Source organism: Marmota marmota, unplaced genomic scaffold (genome assembly GCF_001458135.2).
Source record: "Marmota marmota marmota unplaced genomic scaffold, marMar, whole genome shotgun sequence".
Taxonomy (NCBI): Eukaryota; Metazoa; Chordata; class Mammalia; order Rodentia; family Sciuridae; genus Marmota; species Marmota marmota.
Genome location: NW_026000229.1, coordinates 5,702,133 through 5,721,349, shown reverse-complemented (window position 1 = coordinate 5,721,349; position 19,217 = coordinate 5,702,133). Strand labels below are relative to the sequence as shown.

The following is a 19,217-nucleotide window of genomic DNA, read 5'->3' as shown; positions in this document are numbered from 1 at the left end:
TGCATGGAAATGGAAGGAGACCCTCAGGGTTATACAAAATTTAATACAAGAGGAAGTGAGGGGAAAGGGGAAAATAATACAAGGGGGAGAAATGAATGACAGTAGAGGGGGTAGAGAGAGAAGAGGGGAGGGGAGGGGAGGGGATGGGGGATAGTAGAGGATAGGAAAGGCAGCAGAATACAACAGACACTAGTATGGCAATATATAAATCAGTGGATGTGTAACTGATGTGATTCTGCAATTTGTATACGGGGTAAAAATGGGAGTTCATAACCCACTTGAATCAAAGTGTGAAATATGATATATCAAGAACTATGTAATGTTTTGAACAACCAACAATAAAAAATTAAAAAAAAAAGATTTGAGCATTGGAACAAATGATGTAAGAGAAAAATGGGAAGGGAAAGAATGCTACGGGTGGGGTAATTCTTTGAAGAACCTCAAATGCTTTATAGAAACAAATAGACTCTCCAATAAAGGCATTTTCCTTTGTTAATTTTATAGGTGGAAAAAAAAAGAGGAGGTCTATCAAGATTAATCTGTTACATTGATGTTAGGACTTTTTACTCTTTCTTTCTTCCTTTCTTCCTTTCTTCCTTTCTTCTGAGGATTGAACCCAGTGATCGCACGTGCTAGGCGAGTGCTCCACTGATGAGCCACAACCCCAGCCCCATGACTTTTTACTTTCTTCTCACTATTTCTAATTATTATATTTGAATGATTCAATATAATAGAATAACGTAATAATGGCAAATACATGGGGGTGCATTTTATCATAGATAGCGTCTTATTTGAACCCCATAGAGAGATTTTTCTGATTTTTATAGATTGACTCAGAGAATTAAATGATTTTTCTTATAGCTAATGAGGCAAAGCCTAGAATCTTGTCCTCTTTCATAATCAAATAAAATGAAATTAAGAGCACAGAAAATTCAGAGTAATTAATAAACTTAAATTTCATTGAATTATATATTTGTGTTTCTCTTAAAAATAATTACTTTAGGACTTGAAATTATTATCAGTTTTTTTATCATATGTATCAATGTATGTAGCATCAAGTACTTCACCAGTGGGAATGTCAGAGTGGCTTGACCAGAAGTTAACGAAAAGTGATCGACCAGAGCTAACTGGTGCCAAAGTAGTGGTGTCTGGTGGTAAGTACAATATTAATCTTAGAAGATGACTAAACTTCGCAATATTTTAATTTTTTAAAGAAGTTATTTTAAAGCAGAGCAGGGTTTTTTTTCCCCCTCTAAATGTAAGAAGCTGATATTGCAAGTATTGTTCCCATTTTACCAATTAGGAAAATAAAACTATGAGCTTAATACACAATTTGGATTTTCTGTTGCACATCTATGTCATTGGCACCAGGGGGAGCATGGTACAAATCTCATCTCTAACTTTGCCACTTAATACTTTGTCTCACTGATAGACTTCCATGTTATTCTGCAGTGCATGATTGGCTTCTGAATCATAGAAAAACTGTTGGACCCTCATTGCCATTTTGCATATAATGCTGCTCCTTCATTCTGCTTTCAAAGGACTTCCAGGGTTGTTTAGGTCTTTGTTATAACACTTTGAAAGGTTCTTCATGTTTAATATCAAAACTTAATATTGCACAAGACTTGCTTCTTTTTGTATATTATGCTCCTTTAAAAAAAAAAACATTTTATAGCCTGACATTTTGAAAAAAGTAAGGACTTTTTAAAAATATTTTTTAATTCGTTGATGTACCTTAATTTTTTATTTATTTATATGTGGTGTTGAGGATCGAACCCAGTGCCTCACACATGCTAGGGCAAGTGCTCTACCACTGAGTCATAACCCCAGCCATAACTACTGTGATTTAAAAATCTTTACAAATTAAACATCAAACAAAATAATTAGTCTCCCAGATACCTTTATATTGCAAGTGACATTGAGAAGAAAAATTTAATTTTTTGAAAAAGATGTATTTGACCTATTTATTCACTTACTTATTCAGGAAATGTTTATGAAGTATTTGTTCTATGCCAGGCTTGTAGAAAATTCTTGGAGAAATAAAAATGACATGGCAAAGTGTTCTTACTCTCAAAGAGTTTAAAGTTTAGTGGGTGACTTCCATCCAAATAACCTCATTCAGTCACTCAGAATATATTTATTGAATACTACATACTGAATTTTACCAAATACTGCAAATATAGCAGTAACCCAGACAGATATGGAACCTGAAGTTGAAGAGTTTTCTTTCTAGTGGGAAGAATAGATATTGGAGATTACTCTGTTACTTAACTAGCTAATTAGTTGTAGCAGCATTGAATACTTTGTAGGAGAAATATAGCGGTGTCATAGAAGTCAGAAAAGGTTTTACAGAGGACATGGTTTGCATAATATAGCAATTATATAATTTGAAAATTTATTCAGGTATGCAAAAATAGCGAAATTTTTATGGAACAGAGTTTGTGTTTACTGTATTTTTTTTTATTCTTTTTTTAAATGAGGTCGGGGTTTGAAGAGTGGAGAAAATTTTAAGCTATTGTATGACTTGGCAGATCAACTTCATGCTGCAGGTAAAGTTATTTTCAGTAGAATGATATTGCCTTTTTGTTGGAAACATTTTTCTTCATTACTCATTTACGTATAAGTGACTCACAGCTGCAAGCTATTTTATTTTCTGTGGTTTTCAGGTTTTTTTCTCTGAAATAGTTTTTCTTAGGCCTTCCAATAAATGATCTAGAATTCAGTGAGAAGAGGATGTTCTAGTACTTTTATTCTTACATTTGCCAAATCTTACTAGTTCATTTATTTGTTTTTCACTTTTAAAATACTGAAAGGTCACTTTCAGTGCCTGATACAGATTCAGGAATGTTTTGTTATTTCATCTTTTGGGTAGTCTAATACACAAATAGAAGAACATTTAAAGTTGTTTCAGAATTATCATTAATTATTTACAGAAAAGAAAGACTTATTAAAAGTACATCAATGAGATGGAATTTTTTTTCGAAAAATCTAAAATATTTCATTAGTTTTAAATTATACAATCACCATATGAATTTACCTTATTTTATAAAAAAATCTGTCTTTCTCACATTTTAAGGATTTCATAGATAATTTACAGTTTTTCTATGCTTTCCTTATGTAATATACATACCCATCAAAATAATAATTGCTTTAATCCTGATTCTATATAACCAGTTTGGTGTTTGAGGATGTTTATTTCATTCATTGTTGCATTGAACAAATATTTATTAAATGTTTGCCATAAGGCTGGCACTAATTTAGGACCTAAGAAAATAGCGGTGAACAAAATAAATAAAAGTATCTGCCCTTGTGGAAATTAGGTCTCTATTTGGATAAGACATACCCCGTATTAGTTTCTTCTGGCTACTGTAACAAATTACTGCAAACTTGATGGCTTAAAATAACAAAGTTGTTCTCTCATTGTTCTGGAGGCCAGGAGTGTGTTGAAATCAAGGTGTTGTCAAGGCCATACTCCCCCATAGAGACTCTCTTTTTTTCTGGGGTAAATAATTTCTTATTTTCCAGCTTCTGGTCATTGCCCCAGTGTTCCTGGGCTTCTGGCAACATCACTCCAATCTCTGCTTCTGTCTTCATATCACTTTCTCTATGCATCTGGGTCTGTATCTACATCCCTGTTATTAGTGTACATGTAAACACATCTTGGGCCCACCTAGATAATCCAGGATAAGCTCCTTGTCCCAAGATCCTGAACTTTATATCTTACCTGCTGCCACCTACTTAAGATTGACAAATTCTGGGGATTAAGAAGTGAATATGTGGGCTGGGGTTGTAGCTATGAGCACCTCTGAGTGAGATAGTTTAGGTAGAGGACCAGTAACATGTAAAAAGCCTGTTAAAGGTAGGAAAAATCTGACTTGTTTGGTGAGTAGCAAGGAGTCCAGAGTTGGAATTCAAAATGCAAAAGAGAAAGTAATAGGATATAAGATTGGGAGGTGACAGTGGGGCTAGATCACACAGGGCCATCATAGGCCATTGTAAGGAGGTTGCTTTTCTCTGAATAAAATGGGGAACTATTGGAAGGTTTGAGTAGAAGAGTGACATGATCAAATGCATTTAAACATTTTTTTTCTTTAAAAATTTTATCTTTATTTATTTATTTTTAATGTGATGCTGAGTATCAAACCCAGTGCTTACACGTGCGAGGCAGGCATTCTACCACTGAGCTACAGCCCCAGCCCCAGCCCCAAATACATTTTAAAAGGATCACTTCAGCTGCAATTTTGAGAATAAGGTGTAGAGGGATGAATGTAGTAACAGAGAGATCAAATTAGGAGGTGAGAGATACTGATAGGCTACTGGACGAGAATAATGGCAGTAGATATGAGGAGAAATAGCTAGTTTGGATATATATATTTGAAGGTAGAGCCATCAGGGTTTCCCAACAGATCAGATTTGGATTATGAGAGAAAGTATCCTAGATGTTGATAGGCTGTAGTTAGTTGCGATTAGCTGAGATGGGGAGACCAAAAGTGGAAGAGTTTCCAGAAAGAGAGATCATGAGTTCAGTTTTGGGCATATCAAATTTTGAGATGTCTAAGACAGACATGTAGAAATGTCAGTTAATCATTTAGTATGGGAATGTGAAGTTTATTGGAGACATTTGGGCTGGTGTTATAAATTTGGAAATTGGTGACATTTCGATGGTATTTAAAGCCACCAGATTGGATAAAATCAGGGAGTGGATGTCAATAAAAAAAAAAAAAAGGCATTACCAGAACTAAGCCATAGACACCGTAAGATTAAGAGCTAAGGAAGGGGGCTGGGGCTGTGGCGTCTACGGTAGAGCACTTGCCTAGCACATGTGGGGCGCTGGATTAGATCCTCAGCACCACATAAAAATAAAATAAAGGTCTTGTGTCCAACTGCAACTAAAAAATAAATATTTTTTAAAAATGCATTTAAGCTGGGCCTGGTGTTGCATACATGTAACCCCTGCTAATTTGGAGGCCGAGGCAAGAAAATCTCAAGTTTGAAGCCAGTCTGGGCAACTTAGCAAATGAAATTCTGTCTCAAAATAAAATTTTTAAAAAAGCCTAGGGATGTAGCTCAGTAGTAGAGTGCTTGGCAGCATGCTTGCTTAAGCATATATGAGGACCTGGGTTCAATCCCTAGTACCAAAAAACAAATCAAAAGGACAAACCCCCTCAACTGATAGAATTTAAGGAGAAATAGATGTTGGAGACTTCAAACTTCAACCTGTTTTCAGAAATGGACAATGCTAGTTGGCAAGAAAATCAGTTAAGGGCACAGTTGAATTCAATTCCATCTATCATCTGGATATAATTGTTATCTGTAGACTTCATCCAACAACACACTCTTCTCAAGTTCATATAGATCATTCACCAAGGTAAACCACATTCTGAGCTGTAAATCACACCTTAACAAATTTAAGAATAGAGACCACACCATGTCTGTTCTCAAACTACAGTGAATTTTAACTAAAAATTAATAACAGAAGGCTAGTTGGGAAATCCCAATACCTGAAGGTGGAAGAACACACTTCTAAGTAACACAGGAATAAATGAAGAAATATCCAGAGATATTTTTAAATATTTTGAACTAAGTAAAAATGAAGACATCAAAATGTGACTAAGTAGTCCTGAGAGGGTCTTTTATAGTACTGAATGCAAATATTAGAAGCTAAAAAGAACACTCATCAGAGCTTCTACCTTTGGAAACAAGAAAAAGAAGAGCAAATCAAATCCAAAGTAGGCAGAAACAAATAATAAATAAAAATTAGAGTATAAATGGGTGAAATTGAAAACAGGAAACCAATACAGAAAATCAGTGAAATCGAGATGGTTGCAGAGGATAATAATTACCTAGAATAGTCATCGTAAAATGAAGGGGATTGACCTACGGGTTGATAGATGATGACACAGTAGTAAAGGGTGGCATAATCTGATGACATGAGCTTCACAGCTGAAGGCTTTTATGGTGGAAAGAGGAAGAGAAATAAGTCCCACCTCCAGGCCCAGTGTTATGAAGGTGGTGGCAGATAAAGCTGTCTCAGCTGGAGAGGACTGCAGGCAAGTTGGTGTCCTCAGGGAATATGTATGTTTTAGTTAGAACAGGAAAAAAATAAAAAGAGTTTTGGTTTGCTGATATCGGGATGAGTTTCAGAAATCACAGTTCTGGGTTCCTAGAATTGAGGATGAATAAAAGATGCCTGCAGATTAGGGAGCTTGAAAAGTGCTACAAGGAGCAGTGTAGGAATTGTGAAGGTCTTGGGCTAGTCTGGGGCTTCTTTCAGGATGTCTTAAGTAAAGGGCAGGATGTGATTAGTCCTGGCTGACTCTAGAGAGAGAGTGGTGGTGAGCCTGAGAGTGATGGGGGTAGTGAGTTATATTGTCTATTGCTCCCTCTTGTCCTCTCTAGCCAGTGATGAAGAGGCCTGAGGTTCATCCTTGATTCTTGCAGGGGGAAGGAGTGGTTTTACTCTAAGGATAAGTTTCCTTGTTGACTCCTATTGAATAAGGATAGAAAACCAGTTAAATTTTTATTTGCTTATTTGAGAGCAAGCATTGGTTAAACTTTTATCTTGTGTTATATAGAATTCTTCATCTGGTCATAAGAGATATTGATATTTTAGTGCCTTTCTTCAAAAGTTGTGAAGTTATTACTTATTGCCGCAGTCCAGCTGGCTGCAGCAAATTAGCCGGGGGGTGACGAATANGGTGACGAACAACTTGTGTACATTGATACAGCAGGAGTAGGAGCCGTTTATTGTAGGACAACAGAGGTATTTATACATTTTACACAGCTTATCTTAATTAGCATAAACTAGATACATCAGTCAACCAATAAGGAATCTCCACACTTAATGGCTCACTGGCGTTACTTCACAAACCACTCCCTCTGGCATTTTGCCAGGCGCCATCTTGACTTGTTTACAGACCCTAACATTTCTCTGGCAAAATGCCAGGAGCCATCCTGACTTATTTACAGACTCTAACAACTTATTAAAGTTATTACTTTTTAAAGGAGCATTATATAGTGACATCCTATAGGATTATAATGTAGGTTTTATGAATGCCTTTTTGATAAAGCAAGCAAACAAAGTCAAATTCAAAATCTGAAATTTGTGTGTATTAAGTAGAAGGTATTTTCTTGGAAAATGTACTATTAGTATTTAGAATTCTCATGACAGGGATTTTCTCAAAAGTAAGTCCTTTATAATAGATGTTTCTAACTTATTAATGTCTTTGTTTGCAATTGTTGAATATATCACTAGGTAAATAATAAAGCTTGAAAAAAAATTACCCTTTTTCCCTCCTTAGTTGGTGCTTCCCGTGCTGCTGTTGATGCTGGCTTTGTTCCCAATGACATGCAAGTTGGTCAGACAGGAAAAATAGTAGCACCAGTAAGTATTGCCATAAAATATGCCATGCAGAATTCTGTGGGGATAAGCACTGTATGTATTTGTTGAACAATAATCTCAATGATTTATACCTTACTAAATGTTTCTGAGCAGTTTGCCATGCCCAGTATGGAGGTCTCCTTCCTACAAGGTGTGCAGATTTCTTGATCTCAATAAAATGTTTAGTAGTTTTTAAACCAGAATTATTTTTCAAATTTTTCAGACCAGCAGAACATTTCATTAAATGAAATCATATCATAACATCAACTATGAAACTTACAAAAGTAGCATTTTATTATTGTTATTGTTATTACTTTTTGTGTGTATATGTACAGTGCTGAGAATTCAACCTAAGGCTTTGTGCATGCTAGCAAGAGCTGAGCTATATTCCCATCATTATTTTATTATTAAGTTGATTTTGTAAATTCATATTGTTTGCCAGAAAGACTTTAGAGTATAAAATCAATCAGTAAAAATTATAACCTCTTTTAATGAAGCCAGGATTTTGCAGTTGGGAGCTGTGAATGACAATTTTTGTCTTATATCTTCTTGAACACCTAGTTTGTTTCTACATTTTGTTTGGTAGTAAAATTCTGATTCATGTAGATAAGTGATACTAGAATGTTACTTCTTGAGTTAAATCTTCCCAAAACTTGCACAGTAGGAAATTTTGATTTCAAAATTCACAGATAATATCTAATGACTGCTCACATTTATTAGGTAATAACAGTTTTTAGTGAATCTTATTTTCAGCCAGTTTAAACCTTTATTGCATGAGAAAATGTGTTTTATGTAATTAAAAGCAAAGTGTGTGGTTTTTTTTAAAAACATTTTTAGACCTTTATTTTTGTTTACTTTTTTTTTATGTTGTGCTAGGGACCAAACCCTGTACCTCACACGTGCTAGGCAAGCATTCTGCCGCTGAGCCCCAGCCCCAGCCCGCAAAATGTGTTTTTTATCACTTCAAAACAACATATTAAATCATATCCATTTAAAAAATATATCTCAGTGCCCTATTTGAAAATTTCAAAATAGCATAGTTTTTAAAGGCTTATCTTTGAAGTTTGTTTTGAACTATCTGCTTAAGTCTTTTGCCCTTTAAAATTGGGCTATTTGTTTCTTATTGTTTCTTTTTAAGAGTTCTTTACATAAAGTGTACAAATTATTTGTCAGATATGTATCCTGAGTTTATTTTAATTTTGATAAAGTCCAGTGAAGCATCTTTCTTCTTTTGGCTTCTTTTTGTTATTCAGCTCATTTGAAGTCAGGTAAGATCTCAAAACTTAATACAGGCACTAAAACTATTCATAAATTAAGTCAAAACACCATGTGACCTGGCTGTGAGAGTGGATTTATTGAGCAGATGATCTTGAGCCTTCCATGGCATTTAATTAGGTGTGGCACACATAAATTTTTTTGTGGAAATCTTGCTTGTCCAGTCTTACATGAGTAGACATCCTCAGGCCTGAATAAAGGATCATCAGCTCTCCTAATAAAAAATACTTCTACAAGAAATTCAGAGTTGAGGTGACAAACTTTTACTTATTTTGTCAGAAAACGAGCTTTTGTGGTTGTTTAATAACAGAGGGCAGGGAGTAACTGGTAGCATCCTTTTTTGTATGGAATTAACTCATAGAATCAGCTTTATTCAACATTGCTCTTATGAATATAGAATTATTAAATTTTTTGATAAGGAAAATATATATATTAAATACATTGAAGACTTTAATGTAAGTCATACAGCTCCCCAGAGAATTCTGATTTATTAACTCTGGAGTTAGGTATGGATATTTTGTGTGTATTTTTTTTTTAAACTCTAATTTTTTTTTAATAATCTCAAATATCCAGAAGGCTTGCAAGAACAGAACAAACCTTTTTTTTAAAAAAATATTTGGGGCTGGGGATGTGGCTCAAGCGGTAGCGCACTCACCTGGCATGCGTGTGGCCCGGGTTCGATCCTCAAGGGCACCACATACAAACAAAGATGTTGTGTCTGCCGATAACTAAAAAATAAATATTAAAAAATAAAAAATATTTATTTTTTAGTTGTAGTTGAACACAATACCTTTATTTTGTTTATTTATTTTTACATGATACCGAGGATAGAACCCAGGGCCTCGCACGGGCTAGGCGAGCGCTCTACTGCTAAGCCACAACCCCAGCCCCAGAACACACCATTTTTTGTGAGTGGTCTATTTGAGACAAAGTTGCTGGGATGATACCCAGTCATCCCTAAATATGTTATATAGCAAAATCTCCTACATAATCACAGTGCAACCTTTAAAATCAGAACATTAATAATACTATCTAATCATCAGACTCCATTCACTTTTGCCTATTATTTCAATAATGTCCTTTATAGCAGAAGGATCTAGTTCAGAATCATGAATTTCATTATCTTTGTCTTGTGCCCTTTAATCTTTGTTCCTCATTCTTACTTTGATTTCATGAGAGACTTAAAGACTATATAGCTTCCTTAAGAAGTGTCTCTTCAAATCTTTTGCCTTTATTAACAGAATTACTTGTTTTATTATTGAGTTGTAAAGGTTCTTAAATATATTCTGATAATGAGTTTCTTGTTATATACACTGTTTTTCCTCCTTATTTTTTTAATATGTTGAATCAACATTGCTTGGTTTTTATTTGTTAAGCCTCTTTGAATTACTGTGATAAACCATAGCTGATTATATGTTCTCATTTTAATTTATTATTGTTTTTTATTTATTAATACATCATTAAGAATTTTTTTGGTCTGACTTTATCAGGATGTTCTCTGATTTTCTTTTTTAAAAGTCTTTGGTTTATTTTTTAAAATTTTAAAATTCTTTTTAGTTATACATGATAGTAGAATGTATTTTGACATATTATGCATACATGGAACATAACCTCCTGTTTTTCTTGTTGTACATGATGAGGAGTTACACTGCTTGTGTATTTCTTTGTGTGGTTTCAGTATCAACATTGCATTGACTTTATAAAAGGTTGGAAGGTGTTCCCACTGTATACTTTGGGTTTGTGTAAACTTGGTGTTATTTATTTATTTCTTGGATATTTGGTACAATTCATTAGTGTAGCCATCTGAGACCGGAATTTTCTTTGTTGGCATATTTGATAATATACTCAGTTTCTTTCATATATTTAGGAATATTCAGATTTTTTTATTCGATTTTGCTATGGGGTGTGTTTCAAGGAGTTGGCCCATTTCTTGTAAGGTGTCAAGTGTGTTTAATAAAGTTGTTTATAATCTTGTTTGTTTTCCTTTTATTGTCTGTAATTTCTAGAGTGATAGTCGCTTTCATTTCTGGTATTGGTAGTTTGTGCCTTCTTTTTTCCCTCCCTTTATCATCAATCTGTCCAGAAGCTTATGAAAATTTAAAAAATGGTTTTTAGTGACCCAACTTTTAAAAGTAATACCTTTGGGGGCTGGGGATGTGGCTCAAGCGGTAGCACGCTCGCCTGGCATGCGCGGGGCGCTGGGTTCGATCCTCAGCACCACATAAAAATAAAATAAAGATGTTGTGTCCACCAAAAACTAAAAAATAAATATAAAAAATAATACCTTTATTGAAATGTAATTCACATATTATACAGTTCACCCATATAAAGTGTTTAAATTTAGTGGGTTTTTTTTTGTGTGTGTGTATTTGTGGAGTGGTATACCTCAGTTTCAGATCATTTTCATTACTTCAAAAAGAAACTCCAGGCACTGGGGTTGTAGCTCAGTGGTAGAGTACATGCCTAGCAAGTGTGAGGCACTGGGTTTGATCCTCAGCACCACATAAAAATAAATAAATAAAGATATTGTATCCATTTACAACAACAAAAAGAAACTCCATACATATTTTCTTTCCAACTCCCCTATTCTGGGCAATTTGCTAATCTACTTTCTGTGCATACAGATTTGCTTTTTATATATGAAGTCAGAATATTTTATTTATTTGAAGTTTTTTATTTTATTTATATGAAATCAGAATATTTGGGGTTTTTTTGCAATTTTTTCCTATTTAGTATGATGTTTTGAAGATTCATCTATGTAGCATTCCTTTTTATTGACAAATAGTATTTCCTTGTATCATTTTATTTATCCATTCATCACTTGGTAGACATCTGTGTTGTTTATACTTCTTAACTATTATAAATAATGTTACTGTGTACATTCATGTACACATTTGTGTGCACATGTTTTCATTTCTCTTATTTATATACCTAGGAGTGAAACTGATGAATCATATGGTAACTTAATGTTTAACCTTCTGAGGAATTGCCAGTTTTTCCAGAACAGTTATACCAACAATGAACCAACTTCCATGCTTGTTAATTTTTTCCCATTCTTTACCCGTTTTCCATTTTATTGATTTATATTTTTTATTTCTTCCTTATAATTTGGGTTTACTATGCTTCTATTAATTTTGTATTTTTCTTGCTTTTAAATGTAAATAATAAAGCTGCCTACTTTTCTCTAAGCACCCCTTTAGCTGCATTTCCCAAGTTTTGCTGTGTTGTTCATCTCAAAGTATTTTTTTAATGTTTATTTTTTAGGTTTTAGTGGACACAATATCTTTATTTCACATTTATGTGGTTCTGAGGATCGAACCCAGCTGCCTCATGCATGCTAGGCAAGCACTGTACCACTGAGCCCAACCCCAGCCCCTCAAAGTATTTTCTAATTTAGAAAAATTTGCTTTCTAGATATTTGTAGTTTTTTCCTAGATATCTTTCTGTTATGGATTTCAAATTTAATTTCTTAGTATTCAGAGAATAGCTCTTACTATGTTTTAGTCTTAAAATTTATTTAGATTTATTTTATGTCCCAACATAGGCACTATTTTGGTGAACATAATGTGTGCTCTTAGAAAGAATGTGTATTTTGCGCTTGTCAGGTGTGATGTTCTGTGAATATTAGTCAACAGGACAAATCTGGAATGCTACCTGTTTTTGTACATGAAGTTTGTTGAAATATATAGCCTTGATCATTCATGTCCTTATTTTTCTGTGGCTGCCTTAGCTGTACAACAGAAAAGTTGGGTAGTTATGACAGAGATTCTAGAACTACAGAACCAAAAGTATTTACTATCTAACCCTTTCCAGAAAATGTTTCCTGATGACTACTCTATATCTTATATGTCCAATTGAATTATTTTTGTCTAGTTATACCATAGATGACTGGGAGAAGGTATTAAAATCTCCAACCATGATTGTGAAATTTTTGTTTCTTACTTTAATTCTACCAGTTCTTGCTTGATGTATTTTGAAACTCTTATTATTGGGCGTTATTATAATTATTCATGATTATAGTCCTCCTGATAATATGGATCCATTTGTCATTATGTATTCCTCTCTTTATCTTTGTCTTAAAGTCAACTTTATTTGAAACATCAAAATTAATATATATATATATATATTATATATTAATATATATATATATTAATCTCAGACATTATAGTTTTTAATCTCTAGAAGTTTGATTTGGTCTTTTTATCTCTGCCTAACATTTTCAATCTTTACTTTCTTGAACATTCAGAATCTTGTTATAATTTTCATATACCACTTTGCCAGTTCTCTCATCTTTTTCATTTTGGGATAGATGTCAGTTGAATTTTTATTATGAGTCATATTTTACTGCACCTTTTCATGCCTGTAAATTTTTTCTTGGATGCCAGACACTGTGCATTCTACTTTGGAGCATGCTGGACATTTTTGTATTTCTGTAAGCATTCTTGAGCTGAGATGCAGTTGAAGTTACTTGAAGCAGTTTGATCCTTTTAAATTTTGCCTTTGAGCTTCATTATGTTCGAGCAGAGCAACTGCCTTTAATCTATGACTAACTTTTCCTTTCTGCTGAGCCAGAAATCATGCATAATGTCCCATGAATTATGAAGCATTCCACTGTTTCCACTAGGAATGTGAACTACTTCTGGGTCTTCATGAGCCTTTAGGATTATTCTTTCTTTTCTGACAGTTCTTTCCCAAACTAGTTTTTTTTTCTTTTTACTTTTTTAAAAATAAATTATTAGTTATAGATAGACACAATACCTTTATTTATTTTTATGTCATGCTGAGGATTGAACACAGTGCTTCACATGTGCTATGTAAGTGCTCTGCCACTGAGCCATAACCCCAGCCCTTTAATTTTTTTTTTTTTTAGTTGTTGTTGGACCTTGTATTTATTTATATATGGTGCTAAGAATCGAACCCAGTGCCTCATGCATGCTAGTCAGGTGCTCTACCACTGAGCCATAACCCTAGCCCACTAATACTAGTTTGTTTGTTTTTTTAAAGAGAGAGAGAGAGAGAGAGAGAGAGAGAGAGAGAGAGAGAGAGAATTTTAATATTTATTTTTTAGTTTTCAGCAGACACAACATCTTTCTTTGTATGTGGTGCTGAGGATCGAACCCGGGCCGCACGCATGCCAGGCGAGCGCGCTACCGCTTGAGCCACATCCCCAGCCCAATACTAGTTTTTATATTAAACGTTCTGTGTATTTTCAAGAAATTAAGATAGGAGAAGATACTTTTTATATTTATTACCACATATTTACCATTCTGGTAGTCTTAATTCCATCTGAAAATGAGTTTCCTTCTTATATCATTTCCTTCCAGTCTGAGGAACTTCCCCATTTCTTGTAGTACTGGTATGACAGTAATAAACTCTGTTTTCATTAATCTGAATATATCTTTATTACAACTTCCTACTTCAAAGACATTTTCCTAGACTTAGACTTTCAGGTGGATTTTTCCCTAGTATTTGGAACACATTGTTCCATTATCTTCTGGTGTCTTATTTTTTTCCTAATGAGAATTCATTCATCATGTGTATTATTCTTCTCTATGTATTTTTTTGTTGCTTTTAAGATTTTCTTTTATCTTTCACTTTTAGAAGTTTGATTATGATGTATGTGGGGTATGTTTCTCTTTAAGTTCTAGGTTTTTTATTGGTTGTTTTTAAATTTTTTATTTCTCTGCTGATATTTCTTTTGTGCAATCATTATAAATATCTTTTCCCTTAGGTGCTTGACCATAGATACCTGCTTTAAAATCCACATATGCTAATTCTAAATCTGAGTGATTTGAGGACTGGTTTCTTTTGTGATTATATTTCACAACTTTTCCTGTTTCATCATATGTGTAGGACCCCTTATTTTGGGGTTGTGTATGGCATTTGTTGATGTGTATCATATCTATCAATATTTATTGTATTAAATTAAAACAAAAATTTAAATATTTTCTAACTTATTTGAAAATAATAAAAGTATTTGTTACATAAATAACATCTTTAATGAGAATAGTAGTACCATTTTATATTTTTGGCTTGATTTCTGGCTTAATTCTCATTTCTATTTCCGGTGGTATTATATATTGGTTTGAAAAGTATGAGGAAAATCTAGCATCACACAAATAGATGTTTACAAAAAGAAGAAGTATTTTGATACCATTTTTAGATAATCATGAATATTCTTTACTTACATCGTATCCAAACTTGACATATATTAGTTTCCTAAAGTTTATTTGTAGTATAGAATCTGACGCCACATCAGTGTACTTTTCATAGTCTTACATTGAAATCCACTGGTGTGTCTTACACTTTGAATGAGTCTTTTACTATTTTGTGACTTTATACATTGTTCATTTAGAAAATGATGATTTATTGAATTATTCATATCTTCCAAATGTTAACACATTTATTACTATATTAAAAAAAACAGGTCTGGGATTGTGGCTCAGTGGTAGAGCACTTGTCTAGCATGTGTGAGGCACTGAGTTCAATTCTCAGCATGGCATATAAATAAATGAATAAAATAAAAGTCCATCAACACCTAAAAAAAAAAATTAAAAAAAAAACCATATTAGCTGGGCACAGTGGCGCCTGCCTATAGCCTTAGTGGCTCAGGAGGATGAGGCAGAAGGATGGCGAGTTCAAAGCCAGCCTCAGCAAAAGCGAGGTTCTAAGCCAACTCCGTGAGACCCTGTCTCTAAATAAAATATAAGAAAGGGCTGGGGATGTGGCTCATTGGTTGAGTGCCCTGAGTTCAATCCCTGGTACCCCACCCCCACCCTCCAAAGCCCCAACATTCATTAATATCACTACTCATCAGATGAGTCTTTGAGGCTCATAATCATGGATATAAGCTTTTTTTTTTTTTTTTTTAATTCTGATTCTCACTTAAAAGCTCAAATTTTGTTCTTGAGAAGAAATACTTTCAGTTGTTTTCTCAGAATTGACGTTTATTTTATTTTCAAAAAAATGCCTGCCAAAAGCACAAATGTGTACCAGTTGTTCTTTGAAGTAAAAATGGTGTTTCATGACAAAGTGGCTAGTTTTGCTTACAACTCAAGCCATCACGAGTGTTGTTCCTCAAGACTGTCATTGTGCTTTGGTATGCAGCACAAGTGCCCTCTGCATATTTCACAATTTGTCACCCAGAATATTAAAGATATGAGTAATCAGAGATCAAGACTTAGTGAAATTAATAATTCTTACTGCTTCATTTATCAAGGACATTCTTAAGTGAAATGGCTTCTTTTTTTTTTTAAACAACGGAATAAGTGGCCATGAAGAATATAATGAGGATGACTAGTCCAGTTGGTGCCACTGCCTTTGTTCATGCGGAGGCTGCAGCAGTTTGGCCCGCCATTGTTTTCACATCATCAGTACAAATATCAGTGTAGTTTTTCCAGTATATACCATGAGAGTCAAAAAAGTTGTTTAATATGTTAAGTATTTCAGCATCACTTGTGTTTATTACCAAGCATTCACATAATTCACATAAAATAATTCCTCAGGACTGTGGATGTAGCACAGCAGTAGAACACTTGCCTAGCATGTGTGAAGTCCTGGGTTCCATTCCCAACAGTGAAAAAAAATATCTATTCTTCAGTGATTAGTTGGTGGTAATGCTGAATAAATGCAAGTAGAGCAGCAAACCCAATCATGTCTGTAGATTTGTTTGTTAGGCACCAGTACAATCTACAGATGATGTTGACTTAGTATTGATGTTTATAGCTAACTCTCTTATTGAGCAAGTTACTATACATTGGAATGTGTCAGAGCCATAGTTTCTTTTGCTAATTTTTATCAAACAGATATACAGCAAAGTCCCTTTTCTTAATCTTTACTTATATTGATAGTTACCTTTATTAATCTTCTTTGGACAATGAAAGATTGATAACTTAAGATGTTTCAGTGACTTTTTCAAGTTTGGAAAGTTAAATAAACTGCCTTTCAACGCATCACATCTATGTTCAAATAAAATCTAGTTTATTTTACTCTAAATTCTGAATGATTGTTAAAATGGCTGTTGCTTTCCTTATCTAAGATACAGTAAATTATTAACATCTATAAAGCTAAGAGAAATATAACTCATTTTTGTTTCTTTATAATTTTACATAGTCATTTTTAGGATAGATTCCTCTTTTCCATAAGTTAAAGAACTCTTTTCAGTTTCATCTTTTTCAGCATTTTTAGACATGGATATTTCAGCTGAGGGTTGAAAAAGTGAGTTGTGTTTATTTTAGTGTAAATATTATCAAAATCTAAAATAATAGTTTTAGAGGAAAATTTTAAATATCTTGAAGTTTAAAAATTTTAAGTGTTATTTCCATTTAAGACAACAAAGTATACTGCTTCTTGCATTTCTTTGCAGGTGCAAGGAAATCATTGGGATTTTAAATACTGACATTGAATAATAATGAAATAGTAGAACTTATATAAGTTATAACTCTTAAGTGAACAAATTGCTGGATTATACTGACAACAAACTGAGTTAATCTCTAACATATATTTATATATTTATATCTAAAGTGTCCTACCTTAAAAATTTTAGGAAACATAAAAATATAGATGGATGCATTCTGTTAACCATCAGAGTGGTGAATTCCTCAAAAGTCAGGTAGCCTCTGAAAAACTCCATTATATACTTGTGGGAGTATGAGAGAAAAAAGGGCATATATGTGTTATTGTGAAACTAGTTGCAGACCCTCCGTAAGATCTTGGGCTCACAGAACTATCTAGACCATCTTTTTAGAATTATTATCTAATATTGAAGGATTAAATTGTTGAGATATTGAATAATGTGTTGTAGAATTTATGGACTATAATTTTATTGATTAATTTTTTTGTTTTAGTGGACAGTTAATGGGCCTGAACTCTAACTCCAACCTCTGTCTTCTTTGTTCAGTTCTTTTAGTCCTAACTGGTGGCTTAGAGTCCACATCATATATGCCTAATGCAGGGGGCAGCCAGAGTTTTGAGTGACATAGATATCCAAAATTTGTCCTCTCCTTTTTGGAACTTTTTCCTCCTTTCCAGCTTAAATAGCTCCTACAAATACTGTCTTCTGTGTGGTTTTCTCAATTAATAAGATTATAGATTTTTATCTGAATACCTGCTTTCTGATTGGGCTTTTATCCCTTTGGAGGATCTGCAAATGCCCCAACTGAAAAGTGGAGCAATCTAGACTCATTTCAATATGTCTCCCTCTCATATAGAGTTCTGGCTTCTCAGATGCTACCTATCTGGGTTGATCTCCAATGTATCTAAGCAGTTGCTATCTATCTAATTTTAAACAGGTTTTATATTGTTTTAGCACCAATATGTACCAATATGAGCTGTTCCCTCAGGTTGATAAGCAGGAGTCCTGAGCCCTAGAACTGAATGCATTACTTCCCCATGTGCTCTGACTAATACAGATTGTACTATTATCCCCTTAATAATATCTTAATTAATGCTCTTTAATGTTACATTAGGGGTTTGGCAGCCATATTCCATATTGGCAAGAATTACACTCGTGAACATCCAGAAATCTCTTCCCATTTGAATTGCCTACTAATAAACCACATCTCTCTCATCTAGTACTAATGTTGTGTTTCTTTGTAGGTAAAGCTGAATACAGTGTTTTCATTTATCCATATTTAATTTGGATCTGTTTTCCCTATACGAAGCCTTTTGAATCTTCCCCTCCCCCTCATATTTGGGATTGAACCTGGATTGTTACTACTGAGCAACATTCCCTGCTCCCTGTCTCTTTTGTTTGAGACAGCAGCTCACTAAGTTGCTTAGGATGGCCTTGAATTTGTCATTCTCCTGTATCAGTCTCCCAAGTCCCTGGTATTAGAGGTGTGCACCTCCATGCCTGGCTGCCTTTTGAATCTTGTTAAACTTGATTTCTTTTCTACTCACTTTCAACTTTATTTTGAGGATAACTTTTATTTTGTGTTTTGTTGCTATTTTGTAATGGCTTTGGAAAAACATAAACACTGTTCTGATGGTAAGTAGTAAATAGTTCTCTACTTCAAGTAAGGGAGCACATAAAGTCAGAGTTGTTACCCTCACAAAATAATAATTTTACTTTCATTTTTATTTATGTGAGAAAATATGTAATATTCAAAATATATTATGATTTTAGACTTTTAAATGCTTTATCACTATAATTTACACATATGAAAGATTATTTGGCACATACATATGAAACAGTTTTTTAGTATCCTTATGGACACTATTCTTATGGAGTCATGCTTCCTCTAATAATTCAGATCTAGTATTTGGAATCTACTAGTTCCGATCTTATTATTATAAAAAGATTCTTCTTGTTTTTTAATTTAACTTTTTATTCAGAAGTAACTTCAAGCCAGGTATGGTGGCTCATACCTGTAATCTCAATGACTTGGGAGGCTGAGGTAGGAGGATATCGAGTTCAAATCCAACCTCAGCAACTTACCAAGTCCCTAAGCAACTTAACAAGACCCTGTCTCAAAAATAAAAAGGACTGGGGATGTGATTCAATGGCTAAGTGCCCTAGGTTCAATCCCCTGGTACCAAAAAAAAAAAAAAAAAAAAAAAA

General features: G+C 33.8%; 1 protein-coding gene across 1 annotated transcript in view; it reads left to right on the top strand.

Annotated features, from left to right (window-relative positions):
• Etfa (electron transfer flavoprotein subunit alpha) overlaps positions 1 to 19,217 on the top strand; it is an 80,443-nt gene that overhangs the window by 32,078 nt on the left and 29,148 nt on the right. The window contains exons 7-9 of the mRNA XM_015480376.2: positions 1,053 to 1,154; positions 2,481 to 2,549; positions 7,302 to 7,384. Coding sequence (XP_015335862.1) covers positions 1,053 to 1,154; positions 2,481 to 2,549; positions 7,302 to 7,384 — 254 coding nt within the window. The remainder of the gene's footprint in view (positions 1 to 1,052; positions 1,155 to 2,480; positions 2,550 to 7,301; positions 7,385 to 19,217) is intronic.